General features: G+C 48.8%; 5 protein-coding genes across 5 annotated transcripts; 2 read left to right on the forward strand and 3 right to left on the reverse strand.

Moving 5' to 3' along the window:
- Positions 1-2,760: 2,760 nt before the first annotated feature.
- LOC131263054 (pyruvate dehydrogenase [acetyl-transferring]-phosphatase 1, mitochondrial) lies at positions 2,761-4,892 on the forward strand. Its single transcript, XM_058265188.1, has 3 exons — positions 2,761-2,954; positions 3,050-3,358; positions 3,427-4,892. Exons 1-3 carry the CDS (start codon positions 2,826-2,828, stop codon positions 4,393-4,395), a joined length of 1,407 nt encoding a protein of 468 aa, XP_058121171.1. The 5' UTR covers positions 2,761-2,825; the 3' UTR covers positions 4,396-4,892.
- Positions 4,893-6,152: 1,260 nt separating this feature from the next.
- On the forward strand, positions 6,153-13,014 carry LOC131264320 (uncharacterized). The gene is made up of 8 exons (XM_058266616.1): positions 6,153-6,187; positions 7,696-9,027; positions 9,117-9,607; positions 9,674-9,809; positions 9,884-11,560; positions 11,630-11,776; positions 11,858-12,014; positions 12,079-13,014. Exons 1-8 carry the CDS (start codon positions 6,153-6,155, stop codon positions 12,337-12,339), a joined length of 4,236 nt encoding a protein of 1,411 aa, XP_058122599.1. The 3' UTR covers positions 12,340-13,014.
- An 85-nt stretch (positions 13,015-13,099) lies between these two features.
- Positions 13,100-13,778, reverse strand: LOC131266721 (uncharacterized). Its single transcript, XM_058269334.1, has 2 exons — positions 13,535-13,778; positions 13,100-13,468 (listed from the first exon to the last, which is right to left on the reverse strand). Exons 1-2 carry the CDS (start codon positions 13,759-13,761, stop codon positions 13,204-13,206), a joined length of 492 nt encoding a protein of 163 aa, XP_058125317.1. The 5' UTR covers positions 13,762-13,778; the 3' UTR covers positions 13,100-13,203.
- Positions 13,779-14,105: 327 nt separating this feature from the next.
- Positions 14,106-16,000, reverse strand: LOC131266720 (DNA polymerase delta subunit 3). Its single transcript, XM_058269333.1, has 4 exons — positions 15,843-16,000; positions 15,605-15,760; positions 14,522-15,533; positions 14,106-14,431 (listed from the first exon to the last, which is right to left on the reverse strand). The coding sequence occupies exons 1-4, from the start codon at positions 15,909-15,911 to the stop codon at positions 14,208-14,210; spliced, it is 1,461 nt and encodes a 486-aa protein (XP_058125316.1). The 5' UTR covers positions 15,912-16,000; the 3' UTR covers positions 14,106-14,207.
- A 1,388-nt stretch (positions 16,001-17,388) lies between these two features.
- On the reverse strand, positions 17,389-20,960 carry LOC131266719 (vacuolar protein sorting-associated protein 54). Its single transcript, XM_058269332.1, has 2 exons — positions 20,552-20,960; positions 17,389-20,252 (listed from the first exon to the last, which is right to left on the reverse strand). Exons 1-2 carry the CDS (start codon positions 20,749-20,751, stop codon positions 17,471-17,473), a joined length of 2,982 nt encoding a protein of 993 aa, XP_058125315.1. The 5' UTR covers positions 20,752-20,960; the 3' UTR covers positions 17,389-17,470.

The following is a 20,960-nucleotide window of genomic DNA, read 5'->3' on the forward strand; positions in this document are numbered from 1 at the left end:
AAAACAAAGTGAGATTCGAACAAACCGAGGTACGTACGAGTTTCGTACGTAAAAAATTAAACCTGAGCGTTTCCCACATTCCATAACACCATGATTGCGTGAAAATTCAAGTGAATAAACCAAACAACTTTACCTTTCAGCCTGTCGGATTTGTTTGAGAATATTAAATCCCATCATCTTAATACAAACGGCTGATGGCAGACAAGGAATGTTTCCGCACGCAATCAATAATCGTTTTGACACCACACAAATTTTTTTGTTCATCCATTCATCGACATCAACCGCGACAAGATCATCATTGTACATATCTTCCCATTAAAAGAGTTCGTCGCTTGCATTCCTTATGCGAAGTCTTTTGTTTTAAGCCTCGCTCGGCACACGGTGCGTTGCTGTATTTGCATTAAAGCTAATCGGTAAATCATCCGCGGTCACGGCACACAATGTAGCGATGGAGGCGCACCATCAAACCCAAACCATTCATAATCAACCCACCAAGATGATGATTTAATCAAACAAACAGGGACGGCAAGGCGCACACGAGGCAATTCCTCTCGTGCCATCCGTCCAAAACAGCAAACGACGTACCGGATCGTCAGTTGTTCAGGCAAAAGTCACGTCGGTCCCTCGACGTTGGAAGCACAAATAGCCCTACGATGTACCTGCAATCACTGGCAAGAATTTAAATGAGCATTCCACAACCGATCTCACACAACACGCGTCGGAGATTTTATCCTAACGGCGAAAGTACAGAAGCCGGTCAGGGTCCGCTAGGCCACGGCGCTCTTCTTGGTGAGCAAAGATGGCGCCGTAACCCCCTATCCAGTGGCGGACGATTTACGATCCCTGTTAATTCCATAAATTGGCAGTTTCCAGCGGCGAGCCATAATTCTCCTCACGAACCAGCGACACGTTAACCTTCCAATCAGTGTCCCTTTGGCGTCGGAAGATGGCTCTATTGAAGTCACTCTCGTCACACGACGAACCTCCCCCTTCAACTCGACCGTGGCTAGGTACCATCTGCACGAGCCACCCTCATCGTGCTGTAAAGGCACGTAATGGGGGAGACCTCGCGCTGCAGGGAGTGCTCCTACGGTATTAGATAATTGTAGTCCTTCCATCACAAACTCCCGTGCTAACCGTACGCTACCCTCCGTTAAACGTCGCCAATGGTTTGATTTATATACTTATTCGCACCCGATCGCACAAACGAAGGTGTTGTTGCACTGCTCGGGCCACTCTCGGGCTTGCCATTGTACACTCCTTTGCATGCCCGCGAGCGCCATCCATTTACTTTCACTTTTTACCGAACAGGTAATATTGGGCGCCCGTGGCACATTCTTGTCGCGGCGTTAATCGGCCTCAGCGGGACGCGAAAGGATTTATTACGGCACGTTGCCCTGGATCAGCTGCTGAACCGATCGCTCCAGGCTACAGTAGATGGCAAAATCCATCATTTATTAAATGTAAAATAAATGGTTAATTCTTCACGTCACGGGATTAACCATTTACAAAAAAATAGATTGCCATAGTTTTCATTATGATCTCAGGCCAAAAGATCTTCTATTGTATCACAAATCAGAAAAGGCTGATCTTCTTGTCGACATCGAAGGTCACCCGACTCTTCACGCAACACGGATATGAAATTCGCGTCTTTCGCATGAGAGTTCCACCTTTTTGTGGTGCGAATTCTCAACAATCACCGCGGGGATGCCCAGGAGCACGCTGTATATCAAATGTTCTGACACACACCCTTTAGACAGACACTCGCTAATTCCTCATTCGTAACGTAATTCAATTGTCATGCCAATCATGTTCCCTGTTCTTTTTGGCCCCTTGCAGCGAGTCAAATAACAACGGCCGATTATCCCCACTGAGCTAAACGGTTCGGCAATGTTTACCAAAACACTTCAAAAGCTTCGGGTCCGCAAGCATGTCTAGCACAACGACATTCCCATTCAAAAGTTGGCCCCCCTTGAACACGTGCTGCTGACTGCAATTGATCTTATCCGCGTTCGCAGCTTCACGGATCAAAACATGACGAAACACTTTTTTGGGCATAGGATTGCTTTAAATGCCTTCCCAAAAATTAAATCTACGTCCGGGTGACCTTTCGCATTCGCGACTGCATAGTGACTGTGAAACTGGAAAAATCTTCAAATATCCCGTTCTGAAGACATGCTTTAATCTGGATAACGCCAGTTATATCCGGGATCTGTTTATCGCTCGCAAAAGCCGGTAGTTGTTTTTTGTCTAAGGGCTTGATTTTTATATTATTCACTCTGGAGCATATGACGTTATACGAATGAATCACATCTTGTACATACAAACTGATAAAAAAATAAACCTAGACAGATAATAAGAAAGAGGGTTTTTCCACATTCATTCGATCAAAATAATGACTTAAAATAAAATGAATGCTAATTTACATTCAATTCATTGAGGTAATGAATTAAAATTTTACAAAATCTGCAGTCCTCAATATATTTGGTCCAACGGCTATACATCTCTCGTGTATAAACCTTAGTTGGCCCCACGACCGAGATGTATACAGCTCCAACCCAAGTTGTCAAACCAATTGTCATGTGATTTTGACAATTCAACGAATCGAAAACCGCGAGTCAAAACACGACACTAAAAAAATAAACGCTCACTTCAACGGTGCATAATAACTTTATTTTTATATTTAGTTCAGATATTTCGATGTGATAAGTGACTACGAGAACAATTGCGATGTACGCGATACGAATGTGAAATGAAAAACTGTATGAAATAGCGAGAAACTCAATCAACTTTGGTGTCTTCAAAAGACACTCCGTGCTGAAAAAATGTCGACTCTGTCGCTCAAATTCCTCGCTTTCCGGAACCATCTGCTCACGGCAGTCTACAGCCGAAACTACCACCGTGCTGCCGCCCTGCACCGTCCGTCGGGGCCACCGAAACTCTCGCCATACGATGTGCGTACCGTGAAGCCCGACGAAACAGGTTATTCTGCTTCTATGAAATCGGTGTTTTTTCAACGTTTCCTCGTTTCGTTCGTTACCTTTTGCAGGTAAACTGTATACTTCGAACAAACGAGCACACACAGGAATTTTTTACCGGCTCCGTCAAGAGCTACGACTCTAACCAGCTTGCGTCCAATTCGCCGATAGAAGATTCGCGTAGCGAGGGAAGCTGTGTCCACACATCAGGCCTACTGCTGGGCATATTCGATGGCCACGGTGGACCGGCCTGTTCGCAGGTTATTAGCAAGCGGCTTATGCGCTACATTGCTGCCTCGCTAGTTCCTCCGGATGATTTGCGGCAGCATATACTGAACGGGGCGCAGAGTTTTTCCTTCCTGAGCTGCCATAACGACAAGGCAAGACATTGTCTTCAGAGTGAAGAAAGGATAGAATTTATCGGCTAATGGGACGTTATTAATTCCAGCTGGAGTTCGTAAGCGAGATCAAGGAACTGTACGAGAAAAGTTTCCATCAGTTTGCGACCGAACTGACGAACACAACGCTCGCCGGCTTTCAGATGCATCAGACGCTCGAGAATGCGTTCATCCGGCTGGATCAGGATCTTTCCCGAGAAGCAATCGAAATGCCCAGCTTACGCACGATGTCGGTGGCTATGAGTGGAGCGGTAGCCCTCGTTGCACACATCGACGGACCACACCTGCACGTCGCCTCGGTCGGAGATTGTTCCGCGGTACTTGGAACCGTCACCGACACAGGGCAGTGGGTGGCCAAGAAGCTCACGAACGAACACAACTCAGACAACGTGGGTGAGGTGAGGCGTTTGCTAAGCGAACATCCAGCCACCGAGCGGGACACGGTCATTCGCGGTGAACGGCTACTGGGTCAGCTGGCTCCACTACGAGCGATGGGTGACTTTCGGTACAAATGGTCACGGGAGCAGCTGGAACAGCTCGTGGTGCCACAGTTCGGTGAACAGGTCATCGCGCCGTACTACCACACCCCGCCGTACCTGAGCGCTTGTCCAGAAATAACGCACCACATTCTCACTCCGCGCGATAAGTTCCTTATCATAGCCAGCGATGGGTTGTGGGATACGATGAGCGCCATGCAGACGGTGCACCTTGTCGGAGAGCACATGTACGGTAAAGCTTTTCTGCAACCACTGACGCTGCCGAAAAACGACGTTACGCTTGGGGAGATCAGTCAGATGCTCAGCACACGGAAGGCAGGCCTTCAGAAGAAACCGCTCGATCGCAATGCGTCAACGCATCTCATCAGAAACGCACTCGGTGGCACCGAGTACGGCGTGGAGCACTCGAAACTGTCGCACATGCTATCGCTACCACAGGATATCGTACGACTGTTCCGCGATGATATCACTATAACGGTCGTTTATTTCGACTCGGAATATCTCAGGAATTGCCCTACCTAAAACCCATGGCATCAATGACGCAATCAAGCGCGCATCCATCGAATGCTTTGTACTAAACACGTCCTGGAAGCATTTAATAGTAATGACGTGCAGTCGCGTTTGCCAACAACAACGAATGTATATGTCGAAACGACCCACGGCTCGAAAGATTGATTTTATTTTTTACTACATTCGTTTCGTGTTCTTTAAACCGGTTCCGTCTGGTGAATCATTCTTGCAAAATACCGGCAATTGGAAGCACTACCGAAGAGGACTGCACGGCATGGGATAAGTCGTATGGTTTTTTTTTCAAAAAGACATCGAATCAATTACCCGTGAGTCAGAAAACAAAGGACGGACGGACTGTTAAGCCTCGATTAGTGTGTTTTTTGCTGGGAGAGGTTCAGGGAAAATAATTAACAACTAAACGAGCCGGAAGCGCTTGCGTGTACTACTGTGTGTCAATTTTTATTTGTTGATTTTATAGCTAAAATAATAAATTAAAGTGATTCTGTGTACTTGTTAATGTTTTCTGTATAGTTCTGTAAATGGCGAAGGCATGTTAAAAGGAACATGATCTTATCGTTACAGAAAAATTGGTTATAAACGGTCTATTAATTTTGAAGGTCATCAAAGAGAAATTTATGGTGTGTTGCTATTTTTGAGTTGCACAAACAACGACAAAGTATAAGCGGACAAAGACGATTCCTTCCAAACCTGCCGATAATCCGGAGAAAGTAGTCTGCGGCAACCATTACGCCATTGCGCTCATCAACTCCACTGGTTACTTAACTCCGAAGGTGATCATTGGCGTGGAGAAGGAGAAAAAGAAGCAAACGCAACCCATCTCCGTCTGCTGCCGATCCCCAGTTCCGGTTGGAATACACCGGGCGCAAAAGTGTGTTAATTTCGGTTGCGCCATTTTTGTTTGTGTGATCAATTCGAACCGTTTTGTGCCGCTCGCCTCCTCGAACCTGCATTGCCCTTTCATTCCTTCAGTAAACTAAGTAATGCTCACTGTTGTCTCTTCGCTCGACTAACCTCTAATGTCCTCTCTACGGACGATTGGGTATGATAATCGCAAACCCGGCGGCGGCCCCCATTTTTCTCCAGAAGACATTCGCACTGAAGCAGGGCCGTGCAGCTTACGTATGCTTCCGAGCACGAAAGTGAAACCAAAACATAACCTAATTCCATGCCCCTTCCATGCTTGCATTGGCCACCGGTGAGCAATGCTGTCGAAGACACGGAACGGGCCTCCGTCCGATCACGGTTCCACCTGATCGCGATCGGAAGCGACCAAGAAATGTGAAAGAAAAGAAGGCGCTGGATATTCATAATAGTACAAATCCTACTCCCCGGTTTCAAATCGAGGTGTGCAATGGAATCTGAGTGCTGAGGTTTTTACGTAATAACCATTTTACCGGGCACCTACGAGATTGCATTTCTCTGGAAGATTTTAATTATGCTTCGATGAAAAGAAACTACATTCAAATGTTGTTGTGTATCGTAAACATTTCTCTTTGATTGGATGAATAATCAAATCAACTATCGCTTTCCACTCATCGTAAAGGTCGTCCAAAGGCTGTCTGCCTATCTTTGCTATATCCAAGGTTTCCGGGCAATATTCACATAAGAAGCAGCAGCAGATAGATGTGAACAAAACGAAATGGCGAAACAATTTGCAACCGATTTATCTTCTCCACGATCGCGTGATCAAATCGCTTAGGTGGCCATGGATTAATCCTAGGATTGATATTGCACACTCGCGGCTCAGGATGCAACGATTGCAAAATCGGTTGGCACCACGATTGTAAGACCTTTTTGGCCAGCTTTGGATATCATCCACAACATGCCATTTATCATGCTTCCGAACAGATCTTCGTTAGCCATTGTCATTAGTGATGTTTCAAAAAAAATCTCTCTTAAAGTCACATTAGATTACTCAAAGACATTCCATAGGCAACCGTTGCATTCCTCATTAGTTCTTTTTTTAATATTTTTTTTTTCCGTGCCAAATTTATGATCGGTAATGAAATTATGCTCAAGTCTTCGTAATAAATAACAGGCACCCGATAATTCAGCGGATTGTTGTCGATTCTCCGTGGAATTGGAATCATAAATTTCGGTTAGTTCAATTATATGCTCGATACCTATCGGGTACTACGTGTAAAAAAATAACGTTTGAAGGCATACACTTTTTAAAAATATTGCTACATCCTGCTGCGAGAAAACATTTTTGTCGACGGCAATCCTTGCTTTCCGATCAAAACATATAAAAAAGCAACTAGTAACTGGTTTTCGAACCGATAAATTTAAGCCGAAGAAAAACATGTTTGAGCTCAACAAACCCCAAAATACGATAGCATTAAAAAAAAACTTCGATTTATTGCTTGGAGCCTGTTCAATGCACAAGGATGTCGTTATCTTTTCGTTGTCTGGCTTACCAAGCGCATGGTTCTGAGATTGGTTTTGCTCAAATTGCGACAAAAACCAAACACGTTTCTGTAGTCTGGAGGTTTAAATGCAGTAAACTCAAATGATAAAATAAACGGTTTTTCTGGAAGTAAAGAAACGGAGGATTGTGAGAAAGCCTTTATGGTGTCTTCCCTGGCAACAAACCCGAAAATATGGCTTATGGCCTCCCTGAAAACTCCGGAACAGGTTTTCACACTGTGAGGCGGAAATTGCACTCCAATGCAGTTTGGTTCGCTATCGGATGCTGATTAATTGCTCCCAAACATAGTCACTTTCACCAGATGCTAAATAAAAACTGTTCCATTAGCGTCAGGCCATGCGCCGCCATACAACTTCTTCCTCTAGCACACTCCTCACACACCGAAAAACAGGATTTCATTTTGGCATATCTTTCGAACAACTAGTTCTCCATGGCACATGCTGAAATATTTGGAGAAGCCTCCACCCAAACCGGATTTCGACGGATTATCATTCTATTTCCATTTCTGCTAATGGGCGCACCCTAGGCCGAAAACAACATTCCTTCGTGATCGAGGAGATCTCTTGGCTACGTCACGTAAAACCACGTTGGAGTATATTTCAAGCTTGATACTATTTCCCGGCGCTAGCCATGATGATCCTGCCTTTATCAATTAAATATTCAAATGAATTTTACCGTCACGTCGATCGGAACATATCGTTGCTGTAAAGTTTTATCATCTGAATGCTTGTACGCCGTTTCGCGATGAACCGGATTTAGAATTCTCCCCAGTCGGTGACATTGACCTGGACTGAAGAGCACCTCCCAATTTGTGGCAGCGAATTGGTTATTAATATATTCGGTTTGTTCTTCTAACCTTCTAGGCCACGAAATCACCAATGGACTGTGGCAACATGTGGTTTGGTTGTGCTGGTGGTGCTCGTACAATCTACCTTCGGCGCGGATCTAAAGGAACGAGCACGTGCCGCACTGCTGCTTGAAAAGTCTACCGGACCCGCCAACTGTCAAGTGCAGCAGCCACAGCCATGCCCACCGAGCAAGTTCCGCTCGGCGTCGGGCGAGTGTAACAACTTCAACCACCGCTACTGGGGTGCCCGAGGTGATGCCTTCATCCGGTTACTGCAGCCGGACTACGCCGACCAGCGGCTGAAGCCACGTACGGCGGTCGGTTCGCACGCTCTACCTTCGCCCGACGTTGTTGTGAGCCAGCTGCAGCATTCTGTCGACGAGAGGGCCATCCATCCGCACGTCACGGCGATGCTGCCCGCTTGGGGCCAACTGTTGGCGTACGATTTGGTGCAGATCCTTTCGCCCAACTCGCCCTACCAGTGCTGCCACAACCGTTCGCAGGCCGCCGACGAGCAGGACGATCTGGCCCAGTGTTACGTGCGTCTCGGTGAGGGTTGCCGGGAGTACAAACGCTCGATCCCGTCGCACGATCCTAGCAACTGCGAGTTTCACTACCGCGACCAGATGAACGCCGCCTCTGGCTTCCTCGACGGATCGGGTCTGTACGGTACGACGGAGAAGGAAATCCACGCGCTGCGAACGTTCCTCAACGGAAAGGTGGACATTGGTGCGTGCTTGCGATGCAATGAACCGGGAGCGATCGGAGCGCTGCATACGGTGCTGCTGAAGGAACACAACCGCATTGCCGATCTGCTCGCCAAGCAGAACGAGGAATGGAGTGACACTACGCTGTTCTACGAATCGCGCCGCATCGTGATGGCACAGATTCAGCACATCACCTACAGCGAGTTCCTACCGATCGTACTCGGCAGCCAGATTACGAACAATGCCGACTTCCGGTTGGAAACCGGTGGACACTACAGTGGCTACTCCAGCTCGAACCGTGCCGGTATGTTCGCGGAGGTTGCCGTTGGAGCGATCCCAGCCTTCCTGACGATGCTTCCCCCCGATATGTACAACGAGTCGATGTCGTCCGAAATTCTCCTATCGTCGCCCGCCATGCAGCAGACGTTCATTCCAGAACACACGAGCTTCAACGACGAGTGGACTCCGATCTCGCTCGCCATCCAGCGTGGACGTGATCACGGTGTCCCGGCGTACCATAAGGCGATCAATCTGTGCGAGGCACGCTTCGGAAAGCCTTTCGGTGTTAAGCTGAGCTTCGACGACATGCAGTACTTTGGGTTGAGCCCCAGCAAGCGTGAGGTTTTGCAGAAAATGTATCAGTAAGTTGACCATTCCACCAGGAGCTCTTCAGCTCTCTTTTGATCTGTTGTGCCACGACTCATAATCCAACGTGCTTTCAAATTGACAGAGATCCAGAAGATATCGATCTGCTGATTGGAGGGCTCATGGAAACACCGGCCCTGGGTACGGTGTTTGGCCCGACACTGACCTGCCTCATGGCGATCCAGTTTGCGAACATGCGCAGCAGCGATCGTTTCTGGTACGAAAACGATCTGCCACCATCGTCCCTGACGCTGCCCCAGCTGCAAGCCATCCGTCGCGTTACCCTGTCCGGGTTGCTGTGCGAAACCAAGGACGTCCAACGTGCCCAACCGAAGGCGTTCATACGTGAAGATCCGTACCTAAACGCACGGCTGAACTGCGAGCAGCTCGCCGGCTTGGATGTGTCCGCCTGGCGCTCGGAACAGGATGAGACGGTCGAGGAGTATATGCAGGACGAACAGCCAACGCCGCCAGAGTTCGAGGAACTCAACATGGACGTGATTTCGCAGGCCATCAACAAGGCAAAGACGAAGCTGAACGAGCGCAAACAGCAGGAGTACGAAACGTGGATTAGGCGTAAGTATTTAACAACGGTGCCAACATAGGTGCAGCCCTTCATATCGTTGAATTTATCTTCCACAGAGGGAGGTATCGATGCTAAGTCACCGGATGGAACGGCCGCTTCGTTCAGTAAAGCCAACCGAAACGCACTGATCATTGCCAACACGTCGTTGTTCTACGAACTGGCTACGAATGAGATTGTCAGCTCATTGCACACGTGAGTTTAATTTATTTTCTTCCTTTTACACGGTCAATAGGAGATTGTATTTCCTTTTGTTTGATATTCTCCAGATTGAGACGTCGCAAACGCCAGGTCTTTGATAACAATCTGGGTGGGTTCACAAGTGACGACTTCAGCAATGCCCTGCAAAGCGTAGACGTTAACCAGTTCATCACGGGATCGATTTCGCCGATCAATCTGGAGCCGCAGTGCGAAAATCTGGAAGCACCCTGTGACACAACGACCCCATTCCGTACGCTGACCGCGCACTGCAACAATCTGCGTAATCCGGAGCTCGGCCAATCGCTTACAACGTTCGCCCGGTTGTTGCCACCGGTCTACGACGATGGTATTTCGCAGCCCCGAACACTGTCCGTCACTGGAACACCGCTGCCGAACCCACGGGCCGTTTCCGCGCTTATCCATCCGGACATTTCCAACCTGCACACGCGCTACTCCCTCATGGTGATGCAGTACGCACAGTTCCTCGATCACGATCTCACGATGACACCGATCCACAAGGGTTTCCACGAGTCGATCCCAAGCTGCCGTTCGTGCGATTCGCCCCGCACGGTTCATCCGGAGTGCAACCCGTTCCCAGTGCCAGCACGTGATCACTACTACCCGGAGGTGAACGTAACGAGCGGCGAACGGTTGTGCTTTCCGTTCATGCGATCCCTTCCCGGCCAGCAGACGCTTGGACCACGCGAACAGATCAACCAGAATACGGCTTTCCTCGATGCGTCGCAGATTTACGGCGAGAATGGGTGCATCGCGAAGAAGCTGCGCGGTTTCTCGGGCCGCCTGAACTCCACCATTCACCCGATTCAGGGCAAGGAATTGTTGCCTTTGTCACCGGTGCACCCGGAGTGCAAGTCGCCCAGCGGATACTGCTTCATTGCCGGAGATGGACGTGCCTCGGAACAGCCAGGACTGACCGCCATCCATACGGTTTTCATGCGTGAACACAACCGTATCGTCGAGGGATTGCGTGGCGTAAATCCGCACTGGAACGGCGATCAGCTGTACGAGCAAGCTCGCCGTATTTTGATAGCCCAGAATCAGCACATCACGTACAATGAGTTCCTGCCTCGCATTCTCAGCTGGAACGCGGTCAATCTATACGGGCTGAAGCTGCTTCCGCAAGGTTACTACAAGGACTACAACCCAACCTGCAATCCGTCGATCGTGACTGAGTTTGCTGCGGCAGCGTTCCGCATTGGTCACTCGCTACTGCGTCCACACATTCCCCGGCTCAGCGTACAGCATCAACCGATCGATCCACCACTGCTGCTGCGCGATGGTTTCTTCCGTACCGATCCCTTCCTTCAACCAGGGCTGGTCGATGAAATCTCACGTGGACTCGTCGCGACACCGATGGAAACGCTCGATCAGTTTATCACCGGCGAGGTGACGAATCATTTGTTCGAGGACCGACGCATTCCGTTCTCTGGATTCGATCTGATCGCACTGAACGTTCAGCGTGGCCGCGACCACGGTATCCCCTCGTACAACAACTACCGGGCGCTGTGCAATCTGAAGCGTGCCCAAACCTGGGAAGATCTCAGCCGTGAAATCCCACCGGAGGTGATCGCTCGGCTACGTCGCATTTACGCCAGCGTGGACGATATCGATATCTTCCCGGGCGGTATGTCCGAACGGCCCCTGCAGGGTGGACTGGTTGGACCGACCTTTGCCTGTATCATTGCCATCCAGTTCCGACAGCTGCGCAAATGCGATCGTTTCTGGTACGTTTGAGTTGGAGAGTCTCCTGCTTCATTTCAGCGATCATTGATTGGTAAATTTTATTTTTACAGGTATGAAAATGAAGACCCCGCGGTTAAGTTTACAGAGGCGCAGCTGGCTGAACTTCGCAAAACGACACTGGCCAAGATTGTTTGCGAAAATCTCGACATCACCGGCGACATGCAGCGAGCGGCCTTTGATCTTCCTAGCAACTTCCTGTGAGTTCTTCCTCAATTACTGAAAATGGGCAGCCATCTGCCTTGGTTGGTATAAATAAACGTTTTGTTTTTCTCCTACAGCAACCCACGAGTGCCGTGCAGTTCTATGCCACAAATTGATCTCAGCGCATGGAGAGAAAATATCGTCCAAGGATGCCAGATTGGCGGCAAGAATGTGAACGTCGGAGAGTCGGCCTTCCCTTCGCCATGCACCAGTTGCATCTGTACCAACGAAGGGGTATGTCCGCTCAGAAGGCGAACATCCAAGCGCAATTGATCTAATTAATTTCTATCTATTTCAGCCCCAATGTGCCTCGTTGCGCATTACAGACTGTGCACAGTTGGCCCGCGAATGGCCACGCGATGTGATCCTCCGTGACGATGTTTGCAGCGCGCAGTGTGGACTGGTGCTACAGAATGGCTCTCCTCAGGGTCGTAACATTCCAATCAGCTTACGACCACCTCCTCAGCGTATCGCACGTTCTCGCATCGTCCAGCAGCAGTCGGGACCGTTCAGCTTCCAGGGCTTCCAGTTCCCCGATCTGTCGCAGTTCATTGCCTAGAGGTGGCGGGAGGATATCGAGCACCCGAGTGCTAAATATTTTGTACATATTGAGCGGCCATAATTGATACTGTTTTCCCTTCTTCAACTGTAGTTTATGTTATTCTTCTATCGATACTACATTGTACCCCGCGTTTCGTGCTGTCCTACATTTTCTCGTGGATGGGTGATTTTCTTGAGGCGCACGCGTATCTTATCATTTTTATACATATACTCTACTATTCTTTACTATGTTCCGCTTCTTTAAGTTATGATCTGGCTGAAGAAGAATAAGAAGAAGATAAGAAAAGCATGCAAAGGGGCAAATTGAATTGCCAACGTGAAATCGTTCACCGTCTGTACACTGGACACGTTCTATAGACTCCTCAGCTATTATGCGAAAACCACGTGGTACCTTTTTTAAAACCTCCACCACGCGTCGAACGAGTAGGTTTAGGTGTGGAGTCTTTAATAGAAAGCGACGATTGTTCAAAGTGTTTTAGATGATAAATAAATGTGAGGATATTAACACACAGTGGAATGCTAGTGAAGGAAAATACCTTTCGAGGTCGATGAGCATGTTAACGTTTGCCGTATGTGCAACTGCAGTAAAACCGTAGTGTTGTTAGTCTACGATCAAATTCTCGTTTCTAGTAGGGTGTAATTGAATTAAAGAATAATAAAATGTAACAAAACATGTTAATTTTTTTGGTATTTTTTTTTAACTTTAATTTTATTTGTTTGCCTTATACTAATTGAACATTTACATTAAAAACCCCGGATCGCGCGGCGTCAGGTTAAAAACCATCACAGACAGCATTAAACTTGCGGAGTAACAGATTTGTGGAGGAGTTAGATTAAATTTTTTCACCCAAGGAGCATTTCATTAATCCGTCTTCAAGCCCAAATGAGCGAACACGTTGCGCGAAAGGAACCCGTACACGTCGCGCGCATCCTCGTCCCCGAAGTAATCGGTCAACAAGCTGATGATCGACCCGCTGTTCACCTTCGAGCTCAACGGTTGGAAGGTGAACGAGTACATTAGCAGACACTTGGCGACACGCATCTCGGCACCGAACTTTCGCAGAAATTCACCAACGAGACGGAAAATATAGATGATAAATTTGATGCCTCCAATCATTCCGACCGTCCTGGGAAAAAGCGTTTTTTGTTAATTCCCGTGAGCTGCCACACCACGGACATTGGTTTTTACTTACATGCGCGAGGAAAGAGAATCGCTGTCGGGATCGACGGTGGCAAGCGATGTATTTGAAGCGTTCGATGACGTATTGTAGTACATCGAACTTTGTAACGAACTGTTCCATGTACCATCTGGTGATATTGAGGACTGATAGTAGCTTGGTAAGCCTCCGTAGGTATCATTCAACTGGTGTCCCATACACTCGCAGGATAGGAAGGCCACAAACAATACCAATCCAATCATGGTCACCAGCTACAACGCTTTACCTAAACAACGAGCCCACAGATGCAACACATTTGATGCGTGCGCAGGTTGGACTTGAACTAACAAACGAGCCACCGTTTGTTGTTGCCAAACCTGAGGAAAACGTTCTTGACCGATCTTCCAAGGGGAATGGGATAGAAAGAAGGGAAGAAAGGTAAGAAAGGATAGTTGTCCTTTCGTGTTCACCTATGCACCGTTATTCGTTACCCTTACGCACACAAGCTCAGTGTTTAAAATCTTCCATCCCTTTAGGTGAGACTCATGAGCATTAACAACCAACCATCGAACTAATGACAAAAGTAACTTACAAATGGGTTTTGCTATTAAATACCTCGACAGTGTATTTGTTTCGGAAAATATTGTAATACATTTATTTTGCAACCTGCTTTAACATTATCGATTGCGCTAGAGGCATAACGATTTTACTACTTTTTCGCGAAAAAACTCATTATTGATCCTTGCTTGGTTTTTGGGGTCGGAGGTGTTGCCTTCTTCTCACCGGACGGAGCTTTAGTCTGACTTCCGAGAGAGGGTGTCTTATTCGACTTTGCAGCGGGACCGGTCGCGGTGGTGGCTACACCAGTTTCTTTATCTGTACCATTTTCTTGCGACTCGTCTTCCGATACCATTTCCCATTCTTTGACCGTAACTAGTAAAGAGAAAGAGTGTTGAAACTCATTAATGATGTATCTTACCTATTTTTTACATTGAAAGTCCTTTTATGCAGTTCAATACTTACTTAAATATCCATCATCATCCGTGAATGTTTTAGTGACCATTTTTTTAACTTTGCCACGCGTACGGTTCGCACTGTTCGAATCGTTCTCTACCGGCTTCTCGGGCGACGGCCTCTTTTGTTTTTCCTCCACCTCCGGTTCGGCCATTTCCTCGTCAAACTCCACCAACCGTTCCTTCCGCTTCTCCTCAGCCGCATCCCGACCGTTCATTTCGTCGTCGCTGGACGAATCGCATATTTCCATGATGCGTGATTTTTTCGATGGATTTGCCGTCTTTTTCCGCTTTAGCAACGGCTTTCCAGCGCGCTTTTTGCCTTCACGTTTTTCCTCCTGCGGTGTGCTGGGAATAACGTCCTTGTCCTCATCCGACCGCGCTTCGTCGTCGTCGTCGGTGATGGTTCGTTTTCGTGTTTTCTCCTGTTCTTTAATTGGTTCCGAGGTTTTCGCGGGTTTCGTTTGCTTGTGTGAAGTTGTCGACTGTGAACTTGCCGAAGTGGGAGACTCAGCTTCTTGCTTAATGATGGTGCTGGTGCTAGCCGCCTGACTAGATGCTGCCGTTTGGCCCGGTTTGGAGGAGAAAAACGACGAAATGGATCCCTTCCCATTGACGACCTTTTTCGTATCTTTTTTGGGTGATTGTTTCTTGGGCGAAATTTTGGTGGTGGCCGGTTGCGTTAGCGGTTCCGTCTTAACCGTTGCTGGAGTAGGCGGTAGGGAAGGTTTTTCTTCCTTCACCACCGGCTTCGACGACGGTTTGCTGACCGTTGCGAACAGATTTTTCTTCTCCGGTTTCTTCTCCTGTTTCACTGGCAACGATTCACTTTGAACTGGAGCGGCTGAGCGGTGATCGATTTGTCGTTTCTGTGGTTCCAAACGAAGATTCTTGATGCTGAACTCACTGTCCACCGACACGTTCATTGGCCTTATTTCGGAGGCAACCTCGGCCGAGTAAAGCATCTTTACGCTTTTGGGGTAAAGTTTACACACATTCTGTAACTTGTCTTCCTTCACCAACTAAAATCGCGTCCGTGACATCGTGTAAGATAGCATTTGCGAAAGAACACAATAACAATGTATGTACTCACGGTCATGAAAGCGTTTCCATTCTTATCGACACCCCGAACAACATACTCCAGAGAAAGCTTGGCTTTATCCTTCTGTTCGTCAATCCATTTCTGCAATACATCAACAGCTTGCGGCACACCAACGTCCCAATTGTTGCTGATCCTTCGCGCGGTCACCTAAGCGAAGCAAAACAGTTTAACCAATCGAAGAACTGTCCACACCGAAAGATTGTGCAATTCGCTTCTCCTTTTCGCTTACCTTTTCTTTTGCATCGAATACAATGTGTTCTATTTCGCGATGGCATGTTTTCAGAAGGTCCGCATCCATTTTTGTAGACCTCGGGATCGTTTCTACTCTCACGGCACGTAGATTTTAACGATTACAACAAAGAATTCCGTGTGTTTTCCTCGATTTACAAACTAGAACGCCGAAGATAGAAGCAACAATTCGCGCGAAATGCCATTTGTTGACAGTTTAGCTGTCAAAAGCTTATTTACGTTTCCTATGCCTTATGGATCCAAACGAAGGAGCCTGTGGAACGAGGGATACCTCAATGTGATTATGTATTCAAATTACCAAATCCAAACGTGCACATTTTGGATGGAAAATTGTTCAATTCACCGGAAAGTATAACAAACATCGTTTTCTTAAAGAGTTACCAATTTATTTATTTTATTTCACCAGTTTCTGCTAGATATCGTCATATGATTACCTAAAAATTCTTAACGCTTTCCACCAACAAAACCACGCACATACGCATTCATTGTTGGTCAATTGTTGTTGTGTTCTTCTTCTCTAGATTATCGTGTTAAATGTTGGATTTTCGTTATCCTTCCGTTATCCTGTAGCTTAGCTTAGCGCAAATTGTCTAGTTTGTTTTCTTTTGAATATATCTTCGATAAGAGTTTCCACTGTGAGCGGTGGTGTAAAGTTGATGTTGTATCGATTATATCAATTACGATATCGCCGTTGGCGAAGTCTTTCTCCGCACCTGTTTCTTGCATTTAAACGCTCATTACACAGTCTTGCACATTACCACACTGGCCTGTTTGTAGCTACGAAATACCGGGCCCGCGGAAAGAAATGAAACTGCCCCGTGTCCCGTGAAAGCAGGTAAAGCAAATGAGAGTAATTTTCGTAGACCTGGTAGGATAAGATAACGGCTGAACGGTGCTCCGACGTGGGAACATCATGCACGTTAATACTAAATCAGAACAGCGTCGAAAGCGCCGGTATTTGGTATGAAACTATCGCTCGGTGTTTGCAATAACACCCCGAACCTATCAAATCTGAAGTTTACTTAAGTAAATAATAATCAAGCTGCTGCATAATTCAAGGATATTTTACTTCTATTCATGCCACAACTTATAAATCCTTCTGTGTTGAATCTAAAGTAAGCGTCCTACAACTAAAATGAAATATGGTTCCAGCGAGTTACCTACGCCAGCCAAGCGGCCCTATTATATCATCGCGCACCACTTTTCGACAGTAATCGGGGAGAAGTTACCGCAGAAACCAAATCCTTAACTAGATCAAATCCTTAACAAACTAATAACGACTTAACGCACAACCGATAACATTTGGCAAGGTAGGAGAACTACTGTGGCTCTGCCAACGTGCACAAGAAAAAAAATTAAATATACGTGTATAATACCTGTGTGCTTGTTTTAAGTGCTAAATAAAAGCATCAACCAGTACGCGAAGGAAAAAGGAATGGAAAAGCGCAAATCATTAAGCAAAACGATCGCCTGAACAAACAATTACTCAGAGTTGGAATGCACTAGCACTGCGTAGGTTGTGGTATCGTAGGCCGCCCGAAGGCGAAAAAGGAACGACCGACGACGGTTAAGGCTTATCCTGTGTGTATGTAACCTGTGGTGCCAGTTTTACTTAAGCCAAATATCGTCCAACGTGTCGTCGTGCAGTTCCGGCACCGGCAGTGCCTTGAGCGTACGCAACGTTTCCATGTAGAAAGTCAGCTCGGACACGACGACACCGTGCTGCGGGCCGCCGTTGTTGGTGATGTTGTTCTTCAGCAGTTGCTCCCGCAGCTTGTCCTTGAAGTTCTTCTGCACCGTTCGGTAGATGGCGTGCACCTGCTTCTCCGGTAGGATCGGTGCGATCGCTTCGTGCAGCTTCACGAACTGGCGGCTAATGTTGCGAAACGGTTGCGAGGGAACGGGCGGCCGGGCGTCCCAGTTGTTGAGCTGCCCGGTCACGAGATCGCACACGATCGAGAGGACCTTAATTTCGATTTCCTTGATGTGGCTGGCGAAATCCTTCTCGACCGTCTCGTACCCACCGAACCCGGCAAGGGTTGCACCGGATGTCGGTGCGCTTGTGGAGCTTCCGTTCGTAAGGGGTTGAGGTTGGGATGACGTTGCGGGAGGTAGCGAATACTGGTGGTGATGGTGGTGGTGTTGGATTTGGCCGCCATCCAGCGACTGGAAGTGTCGTTTCACGTGTGGCAGCAGCCATAAGACTAGTTGAAGTGCGCGGGACACTAACGCTAGGTTGCTGCTGGTGATGGTTTTCAGGCCGGCCACATGTAGTGCGCCCGCACCGAGAACCAACTGGCAGCAGCGAGAATTGAACGTGCGCAATAGATCGACCACACTGCGGGCGAGCTGCGGTGCGATCACGGGTAGCTGCGTCGCACACCGGCAGTACTCGCCAACGATCTGCACCAAAAGCAAGGCAGCCCCAACGAGGGCGAACGGTTCTCCCTCGACCACCAGTACAGATGCCGGCGGAGGTCGTGTCGTCAACGGGTGACCATTCGTTTGCTGCTGGTGGTGCAGCTGATCTTCCGGAACCGTTTTACTCCAATGAAAGTCGCCCCTCGCAATACTGTTGACCATCGTTTGAAACTCTGCTGGAACTTCCGCCTGCTTCCAGCGCTCGCTGTCGAGCAGGAGGGCGAGCTTGGATTTTCGTTCCGCGTGAAACTTTTGCGCAAACCGATTACCCTGCGCCCGGAGGGCCAACTTCAGCGGGACACTCTGGACCCCACAGACCGCTTCGCACCCATCGGCAAACCGTTCGACGATTTCCGCCAGCTGCGCAATCTGCTCCGCACTGGCCGCACTTTTCTCGAGGCTCTGATTCGATACTAGATTGGCGCACCGATCGTGGCAGTAGTTGCAAACGCTCTGGAGCAAATTGGCCAGCTTGTTCTGCACCACGACGTAATCCGCGGCTGAAAGGAACGCTTCCGTGTCGATGAAACTGACGTCATCCGTCAGCCTTCCAGCGCTTGCGTCCGCCGTCTGGTGCATCACATCGTGCACGGCTCGGATGCGGTTGAGCAGCTTTAACAGCGTGCCCGTCGCACCCTCCAGCAGCGTGATCCACTCGGACAGCGAGAGGCTTTGCGCTTCCTCGCCCGCACCGGTGAGACAAACTTCCGCATCGCCCGTGGCGATCACCTCGATCACGAGTTGCTTCACGATCGCTCGCACCGTCGTGATCGCCTCGTCTCGGTACGTATCGATAAAGTCGAGACTACGTTTCCGCAGCAGCCCCGATATGATGCAGATAAGTTTGTCCTCCTCCAACATTTTCTCTTCACCGTCAACGGTCGCAAAGGGTCGATTAAGGTCGGCCGTCGAGTAGCGTTCAAAGTCTGTCTTGAGCATCTTATCGATCAGCAGCTCCATTTCGGACAGCTGCGAGGGTAGATGACGAAAGCAGTGGACGCCCGTTAGCTCCTGTCCGAGGATTTCCTGCGTCGTGCTAATCAAATCGAGAGCCGCCACGTAGTCCTGGGTGCTCAGAAGCAACTGGATCATCGGTTGCGTCTGATGTACCGTCGACATGAGCTTTAGCTTCTCCAGCACGCGGTTGTTGTTTGCCCGAATCCGCTCGGCCCGGACCACCTGCAACGATTCCTTCACCATCGTGTCATCGATCTGCCGAATCTTCCCCCTCAGCTGCTGCACGTTCGCGAGCGCCTGCGCCATCTGCTCCATGATCGCGTCCTGCGAGGTCATCGCGTGAAAGAAGGCTGACGATTTGTCCGAAACCTGCTTCGCTATCAGCACCTCCACGATGTCGAGGTAGTGGCTAAGCTGTTCCTGCAGCTGGCGGCTGGAGTGCTTGGTCTGCTCGCCGCCCTCCGTGCCGATGCCGGCAAACACCGCCCCAAACGTGCCCGGCTGATGTAGCTCGAGGTTTTGCTTCAGGAACACCTCCGGGATGTCTTTCAGGCTAGCCGTCGCCCCGTTTGGAAGGCGATCGCTGACGAGTGCCTGCTGACTAGTGGCATCCGCTGTCGGGACATTCGCGATGCGCATATGCACCCGGTAGCGTTTGCCAATGCGCTTCAGGTAGGCATCAAACTGCTCCCACCGGATGTCGGCCAGCCGTGTCGATGAACCGATCGAGGCATTCTCCACGAACGAGTCGCCCCACTTTTTGGTGAAAAAGTTCGTCTGCTTGCCCCGACTGGGATCGTTCAGTACGGCCGGCAGGTTCTGGGCGGCGGAATACACCGACCACTTGACCGGCGGGTCCTTCTGCTGCGCGTTCACGTGGCACCGGGTTACGTGCATGTCGTAGTCGCGATCGCTAACGCCGTCCAACGGTAACGACGAGCAGACGCCGTTGTAACCATAGCGACACACGTACGAGCCACCTTCCACGGTGCAGTGCTGCTGGCGAAGGTGTCTGCGAAGTAAGGAAAGTAAATAAAGAAAAACGTTCCACGTTAACGATGCGTCAACCGTGCCATGATGATGATAACGCAAACACGAAAGTGACACGCAAGCACCAGGCGCAAAGCGCAGGCAACGAGTGGGGGTGGTGAGAGGGTTGTACCTCGTCGCAGAAACAATCAAGCCAGATCAGTTTTCGATATTGACCTCTGCACCGATAGGACGGACACAGCTATCCCACTAGGGCTTCCCTAATTGACGCTAATTAACCTTCCATAACCCATTCGTTGCGCCGGGCTGTTGTTCGGTTACCTTACGAACTCAGTCGAATTTTTGAAAGTAAACAATGCCTGCTTATGAAATTGGTGCTGATCTTGCTGCAACTGCTGGGGCTGGTGATGTTGTGGATCCGGTCGATCGGTTTTGGTCGACGTGGGAGAAATGCAATATTGACAGCTTTGCCAAGGCGGTGGTTCTTTCAGATCGAAACTTCCCGAGGTAGACTTTGCCATTGGCACATATTGTTAGCACAGCCGGGAACACCACACACACACACTACGGGAGGGCAGCAAAACACCAAAATTGACGGAAACGGGAAACGGAAAATTGCACAAACTAGTACGGGAAGAGGGTATTGGAAACGGGCACAGGCACCGCAAGGACTGAACTGTGAACACAACACGGCTGGCGAAATCTTCCGCTAATACCACACGGTACTTCT

This window comes from Anopheles coustani, chromosome 2 (genome assembly GCF_943734705.1).
Source record: "Anopheles coustani chromosome 2, idAnoCousDA_361_x.2, whole genome shotgun sequence".
Lineage (NCBI taxonomy): Eukaryota > Metazoa > Arthropoda > Insecta > Diptera > Culicidae > Anopheles > Anopheles coustani.

Excerpts from the sequence above, each read along its gene's own strand:
- LOC131264320 (XM_058266616.1), top strand. The coding sequence starts at position 6,153 with ATGCAACGATTGCAAAATCGGTTGGCACCACGATT. Across the intron at positions 9,028-9,116 it reads GTTTTGCAGAAAATGTATCA|AGATCCAGAAGATATCGATC; the intron begins GTAAGTTGACCA and ends TCAAATTGACAG. Across the intron at positions 9,608-9,673 it reads GTACGAAACGTGGATTAGGC|AGGGAGGTATCGATGCTAAG; the intron begins GTAAGTATTTAA and ends TATCTTCCACAG.
- LOC131263054 (XM_058265188.1), top strand. The coding sequence starts at position 2,826 with ATGTCGACTCTGTCGCTCAAATTCCTCGCTTTCCGGAACCATCTGCTC. Across the intron at positions 2,955-3,049 it reads CGAAACTCTCGCCATACGAT|GTAAACTGTATACTTCGAAC; the intron begins GTGCGTACCGTG and ends TACCTTTTGCAG. Across the intron at positions 3,359-3,426 it reads TGAGCTGCCATAACGACAAG|CTGGAGTTCGTAAGCGAGAT; the intron begins GCAAGACATTGT and ends TATTAATTCCAG.
- LOC131266719 (XM_058269332.1), bottom strand. The coding sequence starts at position 20,751 with ATGGCAAAGTCTACCTCGGGAAGTTTCGATCTGAAAGAACCACCGCCT. Across the intron at positions 20,253-20,551 it reads AATTCGACTGAGTTCGTAAG|ACACCTTCGCCAGCAGCACT; the intron begins GTAACCGAACAA and ends CTTACTTCGCAG.
- LOC131266720 (XM_058269333.1), bottom strand. The coding sequence starts at position 15,911 with ATGGATGCGGACCTTCTGAAAACATGCCATCGCGAAATAGAACACATT. Across the intron at positions 15,534-15,604 it reads ATGGAAACGCTTTCATGACC|TTGGTGAAGGAAGACAAGTT; the intron begins GTGAGTACATAC and ends ACGCGATTTTAG. Across the intron at positions 14,432-14,521 it reads GGATGATGATGGATATTTAA|TTACGGTCAAAGAATGGGAA; the intron begins GTAAGTATTGAA and ends TCTCTTTACTAG.
- LOC131266721 (XM_058269334.1), bottom strand. The coding sequence starts at position 13,761 with ATGATTGGATTGGTATTGTTTGTGGCCTTCCTATCCTGCGAGTGTATG. Across the intron at positions 13,469-13,534 it reads GATTCTCTTTCCTCGCGCAT|GACGGTCGGAATGATTGGAG; the intron begins GTAAGTAAAAAC and ends GCTTTTTCCCAG.